Raw genomic sequence first — 8,477 nt, 5'->3', positions numbered from 1 at the left:
TGGAATGGTTAAGCACATTTTTATTGATACACTTTTGACTGAATGTGTGTGTGCTCCTAGACCTTAGTGCTGCTTTTGATACCATCGATCACCACGTTCTTTTGGAGAGATTGGAAACCCAAATTGGTTTACACGGACAAGTTCGGGCCTGGTTTAGATCTTATCTGTCGGAAAGATATCAGTTTGTCTCTGTGAATGGTTTGTCTGACAAATCAACTGTAAATTTCGATGTTCCTCAAGGTTCCGTTTTAGGACCACTATTGTTTTCACTATATATTTTTCCTCTTGGGGATGTCATTCGAAAACATAATGTTAACTTTCACTGCTATGTGGATGAAACACAGCTGTACATTTCAATGAAACATGGTGAAGCCCCAAAATTGCCATCGCTAGAAGCCTGTGTTTCAGACATAAGGAAGTGGATGGCTGCAAACTTTCTACTTTTAAACTCGGACAAAACAGAGATGCTTGTTCTAGGTCCCGAGAAACAAAGAGATCTTCTGTTGAATCTGACAATTAATCTTAATGGTTGTACAGTCGTCTCAAATAAAACTGCGAAGGACATCAGCGTTACTCTGGACCCCGATCTCTCTTTTGACGAACATATCAAGACTGTCTCAAGGACAGCTTTTTTCCATCTACGTAACATTGCAAAAATCAGAAACTTTCCGTCCAAAAAGGATGCAGAAAAATTCAACCATGCTTTTGTTACTTCTAGGTTAGACTACTACAATGCTCTACTTTCTGGCTACCCGGATAAAGCACTAAATAAACTTCAGTTGGTGCTAAATACGGCTGCTAGAATCCTGACTAGAACCAAATAATTTGATCATATTACTCCAGTGCTAGCCTCTCTACACTGGCTTCCTGTCAAGGCAAGGGCTGATTTAAAGGTTTTACTGCTAACCTACAAAGCATTACATGGGCTTATCTCTCTGATTTGGTCCTGCCGTACATACCTACACGTACACTACGGTCACAAGACACAGGCCTCCTAATTGTCTCTAGAATTTCTAAGCAAACAGCTGGAGGCAGGGCTTTCTCCTATATAGAGCTCCATTTTTATGGAATGGTCTGCCTACCCATGTGAGAGACGCAAACTCGGTCTCAACCTTTAAGTCTACTGAAGACTCATCTCTTCAGTGGGTCATATGATTGAGTGTAGTCTGGCCCAGGAGTGTGAAGGTGAACGGAAAGGCTCTGGAGCAACGAACCGCCCTTGCTGTCTCTGCCTGGCTGGTTCCCCTCTTTCCACTGGGATTCTCTGCCTCTAACCCTATTACAGGGGCTGAGTCACTGGCTTACTGGTGCTCTTTCATGCCGTCCCTGGGAGGGGAGCGTCACTTGAGTGGATTGAGTCGCTGATGTGATCTTTTTGTCTGGGTTGGCATCCCCCCCTTGGGTTGTGCCTTGGCGGAGATCTTTGTGGGCTATACTCGGCCTTGTCTCAGGATGGTAAGTTGGTGGTTGAAGATATCCCTCTAGTGGTGTGGGGGCTGTGCTTTGGCAAAGTGGGTGGGGTTATATCCTTCCTGTTTGGCCCTGTCCGGGGGTATCATCAGATGGGGCCACTGTATCTCCTGACCCCTCCTGTCTCAGCCTCCAGTATTTATGCTGCAGTAGTATATGTGTCGGGGGGCTAGGGTCAGTTTGTTTTATCTGGAGTACTTCTGTCTTATCCGGTGTCCTGTGTGAATTTAAGTATGCTCTCTCTAATTATCTCTTTCTCTCTTTCTTTCTCTCTCTCAGAGGACCTGAGCCCTAGGACCATGCCTCAGGACTACCTGGCATGATGACTCCTTGCTGTCCCCAGTCCACCTGGCCGTGCTGCTACTCCAGTTTCAACTGTTCTGCCTGCGGCTATGGAATCCTGACCTGTTCATCGGACGTGCTACCTTGTCCCAGACCTATTATTTGACCATGCTGGTCATTTATGAACATTTGAACATCTTGGCCATGGTCTGTTATAATCTCCACCCGGCACAGCCAGCAGAGGACTGGCCACCCCTCATAGCCTGGTTCCTCTCTAGGTTTCTTCCTAGGTTTTGGCCTTTCTAGGGAGTTTTTCCTAGCCAACGTGCTTCAACACCTGCATTGCTTGCTGTTTGGGGTTTTAGGCTGAGTTTCTGTACAGCACTTTGAGATATCAGCTGATGTACAAAGGGCTAAATAAATACATTTGATTTGATTTGCGTGCGTGTGTTCTTTGGATACTTAAGCAATAAGGTACGAGAGGGTGTGATATATGGTCAATATACCACGGCTAAGTGCTGTTCTTACGCACAACGCAATGCGGAGTGCCTGTATACAGCCCTTAGCCGTGGTATATTGGCCATATACCACAAACCCCCAAGGTGCCTTATTGCTATTATAAACTGGTTACGAATGTAATTAGAACAGTACAAAATAAATGTTTTGTCATACCTGTGTTATACCTCTCAGGGCTGAACCACCCAGTTTATAGTAGTCATTGTATCATTGCACATGTATTTTATGATTTCACATGTCTCCAGACTTTTGTGACATAAGGTCTACCACTAAAACTAGTAGGGCATATTACAAAATATTAGATATGGTTCCTCATAGGCTAATAGAAATGAGAGCTGGGGTTTCCTATTGCAAAGTTAATTGACCATATGTTTCAGCGTGAAAACATTTACAAAGCATCCACACAGGCGCAGACTTGATTTCTGGACATGGAGACCTGTGGCACCAGAGCAAGCAGGCATGCACGGGTTAATTTAAACTGGGGGCGTAGAATCCAAAGTCTGACCAGCCTTTTTATACCGACTACATATGAACTTGATGCAAATGTGACAGCTGTGCGTGTGCGGTCTGTCTTTAATGGAAAAGGATTTGCACATGAGCAGAATGCATAGAGGCTTTATACGGTCGTGATCAGTGCTGAAAGAGCATATACTTTGTAAAATCACATTGTAATTCATTCATATGTTTGAACTAGGTGGATAGCAATTGGTATTGAATATGGAGCTATTTGCAACAGTTGATCAGGGGGGTTGCATTTTGGACATGTCCCATCTGAATCTGGAGAGTTTAAATTTGGACACTGTCGGTGACGAACGGAGGAGAGTGACCCAACAACTCTACCTGTATAACAACCGACTGACAGTGTTTCCCGCTTCGGTATGTCTGTTCTCCAAATTGGAAGTTCTGGATATAAGCAACAATGGATTAACGGTTCTCTGTGAGGACATTCAACGTTTGTCAAACCTCAAAACACTCATAGCCAAGAACAACCGTTTGAACGAATTTTCGTTCCCAAAGGAATTTGGGTCCATGCAGATAGACACATTGAACTTCAGTGGGAACATGTTTGAAGAGGTGCCCACTCAGTTTCTAAAACTCCAGCGATTAAAATATCTGTCTCTTGGGGGTAACAGACTCAAAGCTATCCCCGCAGAGATAGAAAATATTACCAGGTAAGAATACCGATACATTATAGCGGTAACAATTTAGGCTAACGGTATTTGTTACAAAGCAACTAACTACCTCCACGTTAATTACCATATAATCATAGGTTTTATAGCCACTTAATATAAAGGGGGACTTTTAACAAACAACTATCTGTACACAGCTATGCATGACGAAGGGAGGTTGCTGAAACTTAGATGAGCTTTAAGCTTTTAAGCTTCTGAGCTTTTAAAAACACTTAGCTTCTAATAACCCAACGTTGGGACACTCAAATGTGAATAAAGAAATTGCCATATCAAGGTTATGTTGCCCTTATCATATATATTTTTTGTAATTTAGCATACACTTATACAGAACGACTCCTAGGAGCCATTGGGGTTAAGTGCCTTGCTCAAGGGCTCATCGATAGATTGTTCACCTAGGTCAGGGGTTCAAACCAGCAACCTGTCACTTACTGGCCCATCACTCGTAACCACTAGGCTACCTGCCACCCTACCTGATAATAGCATGCTCATAATAACCATTATGTAGTAGCCGGCTAGAATAATAAGCTCTGTTGCTGTCTTAATGAAATGACTGGGCCTCCAGGACTGCTGCTGTGATTTCATAGTGTGCATTCAGGAACTAGATGGCGAGGGTTAAGATAACGGGCAAATACGTTTGCATAAAATCAATACTGTCGCTGTATTCACCTAGATAGGTTCCACATGAGCATGTGGTTCCTGATCATGTCCTGCATGATGGTGCAGGGGCCCATCGTCTCCGTCTTGGTGCTGCATTGACACACTTCTCTGGAGTCGGCTCGTCAGTGTGGCTTAGCCTGTCTGGCTGGCTGTGTGCCATGTTACAAAATCAGGTCATTTGACATATTGCCTTACCACAGTCCTAGGGACTGGCACCGTGAGAGGAACATGGGGGTTTGGGATTTGGAACAGAGTGGAGAATAAGTTATAGAGTAAAGACAAGATGAAAAGGTCCATTGGACTCCCCCCAAAAGCCCACAGCATCCTTCAAACGGTGTTGTAGCTAAGTTAGCAGCTGTGCTTTGCATCATAAGGCCTTCCCTCTTGACATTTCTATCGTAGGATCTCTCTTTCTCTCTCTCTCTCTCTCTCTCTCTCTCTCTCTCTCTCTCTCTCTCTCTCTCTCGATCCCTTTCTAAAAAGAGAAGACGTTTTACAATCGGAGTTATTTTACCATCATCTCACCTCTTCTGTATATCTTCTGTTGACATAAAATTGTCAAACAGCGGAGTTAAATTCCGAACGCTCCCTCTATCTCCTCTCTCTTTCTTCTGTTGTCAGCTTGATCAGAGATAGTTGGCAGGTGTTCTGGAGGTGTTCAAGAGTGTAGTATGTGTGTAACCTTATCACAGTGGTTCTCCAAAAGCAAACAGATCACTCAGTCAATACAGCCTGTCCTCTGGGATCTTTGAACCCCGGAATTTCAACATGCTTCCTCTGGATTTAAACTCAAACTGTTTAGGCCATTCTTGACCTTTGAACACTGTGCTTTATATAATCCACAGGATTATTTTTGGGCTGTAGAAAACTGGTTCAATTTAAGATCCTACATCTGTATGTTAATTTAGCAATGTTCCCTGTCATTCCAAATGTGAAGAAAAACACTTTTCTCTGATCTGATGCAGTCTGGAGATGCTTTATTTGGGTGGGAACCTCATCATCTCCATCCCCCCAGAGCTGGCCAACCTTCGCGGTCTCAGATACTTGGTCCTTTGTGATAACCGGATACAGAGTGTACCCCCCCAACTCACAAGGTGAGGGCCATCCCATAGGAGAAACACTGACTTTACATAATTTTCTCATGTGACCGACAGTTGTTTTTTTGTTTTTTACTTAGGTCTCCTGTGTGTCATAAGACTGTGTTAGCCTGCTGAGCTAAAGCCATGATTCACGGTCATGTCTGAATATGTCTGTTTGTAGACTCTACTCCCTGCGCTGCCTCAGTCTCCATAACAACCTACTTACCTACCTACCGCGGGAGATCCTCAGCCTGGTGCACCTGCAGGAGCTCAGTCTCCGCGGCAACCCCCTGGTGGTCCGCTTCATCAAGGACATGACTTACGACCCCCCCTCCCTCTTGGAGCTGGCCGGACGGACCATCAAGTCCCGCAACCTTCACTACCACCCCAATGACCTGCCTGGAAACCTGGTACAGTACCTGGACCTGGCCAGCAAGTGTCCCAACCCTAAATGTACCGGTAAGTGGAGGAGAGGGGACAGGTTTAGGTTACATACTTATGTACTAGTATTTGTGAGTGGATCAGAGGAGGCTCGTCCAGGGAGGAAGAGAAGGCTGGGATTCGTCAATAATTTGAGGAAAAATTCAAATAAAACATATTCTTTGTAATAAAATCACACCTTGAGATATTTCTATTGCTCTCATATTGTTGTGCTTACTTGCCTTCTTCCTCTCAGGTGTGTACTTTGACTCGTGTGTGAGGCATATCAAGTTTGTGGACTTCTGCGGGAAGTACCGGCTACCCTTCATGCACTACCTGTGCTCCCCAGAATGCACCTCTCCCTGCAGCTCCAACCCGCAGAGCGACGCTGAGTCGGAGGACGAGAGATGCGTGTCGGCCGACAGGCTGCAGAGAGTGCTTCTGGGATAGAAGAAAGTCAAAGGACCTCGAGTTCAGTGACACACATACTGGATGATGGACAGTTTCCATGACTCCCAACTGACCTGACTAACCCAACTTCTCCTGTGCCAAACACGATAAACACTGACACTAAGCTGTTCACTTACAAAAGAGTGCCACTTTCAACATGAGATGTAGGATTCCTCAAGGACTGATTGTAATGTAAATTAACCACAGTTTATTATTGATATTTGGAGCCGTAGTGTTTTAAACATCTAACTGAAGCTTATGGAGTACTGATTTTGTTGTAGACCACTCATCAAATGTATTTTCATGTACATCCTCAGTTTGTAGTTTCTGTGTTAACATGAAGGGCTGAATGAATTGTATGTCAAATTGATTTTCTTTACAATATAGATTCAGAATCACCTCTCTTCTTAAGTTACCCTTTAATCGTCATACTTTTGTTGACATACTTTTGTCATACTTTTGTTGACGCATGCTCGCACATGCAGTCCTAATATACAGTAGTCTCTGTCGCCTGTAGCATTTACACACCATGCATTAATGCCTTCCCTTATCTCACAAAACAACAACTTTTGTTGTTACTAACCAAGGGGAAAGTTGTGTATGTTAATGAGATGATTTCTTGTTCAAAGAGACTAATCCAGAGCTTGTACTGTGAATTAAATGTTGGTTTGATTATTTTAAATTAACCATTTATTTGAATAAATCGAAATGAATATTTATATATTTTATCTGTTTATTTTATACATACAGTGTATCATTGATATGAGTACTGTTCTGTGAACTGGATACATAAGATAATGCTGTTTTATTTTCATTTTTATGTATTGAACCATTATTTAACTAGGTAAGTCATTTAAGAACAAATTCCTATTTACAACGACGGCCTACCAAAAGGCCTCCTGCGGGGATGGGGGCTGGGATTGAAAATAAAAATATAAGTCAAAACACACATCCCGACAAGAGAGAACACAACACGGCATGAAGAGAGACCCAAGACAACAACATAGCATGGTAGCAACACATGGCAACAGCACAACATGGTAGCAGCACTAAACAGGGTACAAACATTATTGGGCACAGGCAACAGCACAAAGGACAAGAAGGTAGAGATAACAGTGCATCACGCAAAGCAGTCACTGTCAGTAAGAGTGTCCATGATTGAGTCTTCGAGTGAAGAGATTGAGATAAAACTGTCCAGTTTGAGTGTTTGTTGCGGCTGGTTCCAGTCAATAGCTGCAGCGAACTAAAAAGACGAGCGACCCAGAGATGTGTGCTTTGGGAGACTGGCAGAACAGGTGTTGTATGTGGAGGATGAGGGCTACAATAGATATCTCAGATAAGGGGGAGGGAGGCCTGAGAGGGTTTTATAAATAAACAACAAGTGGGTCTTGTGACGGGTATGCAGAGACGACCAGTTTACAGAAGAGTATAGACTGCAGTGATGTGTCCTATAAAAGAGCATCGGTGGCTAATCTGATGGCAGAATGGCAAAGAACATCTAGCCACATCTAGCTGTTCATACCCCTGGCAATAATTGTGTCAATAATTATTCCAATGTGAAGAATTTAGCATGATGTACTTTCATTCATAAAAAAAGTGTAGTATTTTATGATATTGTTTTTGTTCCATTTTATTCCATTTCTGTGTCCAGGTTGTGTTAAAGTTGGCCCTCAGGCAGCAAAGCAGTCCCAAACCATAATGCCACCGCCTCCATGCTTTACGGTTGGTATGGTGTTCTTCTGGTCAAAGGACGTTTATTTTTTGCCAAAGATGGCGTCTGGAATTTTCTCCATTTGTAGATGATCTGTCAGACAGTGGAACGATGTACTTCAAATTGCTTAGAAATTGATTTGTAACCCCTCCCAGACTCACAGGAATCAATAATCTTTCTTCTGAGGGCCTCAGATAGGTATTTTGACCTTTGCTCGATGTGTTACCACACACGCCCATATGGTTGAGACCAAACCAGACCAAGTTTCTAATCTTTGTGGAAGGCTGGACCCTCCCAAGGTACTCTCTAATGATTTCCTAATCATTGTCACCTGTTTTGGTGCACCTGATCCTAATTTTTGCCATTTTAGGTGACGGTAAAGGTAGGGGCATACACATTTTTTCTGCATTTGGAAATTCCATTTTTGTTTATTTTAATTGCATAACCTTTTCAAAGTTAATGTTTTTGTGTGTGATTTGTTAAATTCGGTTACCTTTATCAATGAATGTGGTTGGAATTTAGCTCAAATATCCATGTGTACAAATATGTAAAAAACACATTAAAAAAAGACCACTTTCCAAAGGGTGTATTTACTTTTTCACATGACCGTATTTAAGTTGTTAAGTTATTTTGTCTTCCATATTGTTGATGAACATGCAAGATAGCAACAACAAATTAAGCATTCCTAATCTTGTACCATGG

The 8,477-nt window shown here is 42.8% G+C and overlaps 1 protein-coding gene across 1 annotated transcript; it reads left to right on the top strand.

Moving 5' to 3' along the window:
* Nucleotides 1-2,690: 2,690 nt before the first annotated feature.
* Nucleotides 2,691-6,783, top strand: LOC110495934 (leucine-rich repeat-containing protein 58). Its single transcript, XM_021571466.2, has 4 exons — nt 2,691-3,440; nt 5,081-5,209; nt 5,376-5,653; nt 5,871-6,783. The coding sequence occupies exons 1-4, from the start codon at nt 2,986-2,988 to the stop codon at nt 6,062-6,064; spliced, it is 1,056 nt and encodes a 351-aa protein (XP_021427141.1). The 5' UTR covers nt 2,691-2,985; the 3' UTR covers nt 6,065-6,783.
* The last annotated feature ends 1,694 nt before the right edge of the window (nt 6,784-8,477 follow it).

The sequence above is a fragment of the Oncorhynchus mykiss genome, chromosome 18 (assembly GCF_013265735.2).
Source record: "Oncorhynchus mykiss isolate Arlee chromosome 18, USDA_OmykA_1.1, whole genome shotgun sequence".
Taxonomy (NCBI): Eukaryota; Metazoa; Chordata; class Actinopteri; order Salmoniformes; family Salmonidae; genus Oncorhynchus; species Oncorhynchus mykiss.
Note: the sequence above shows the minus strand (reverse complement) of the source record. Positions and strands in the feature narration are given on the sequence as shown.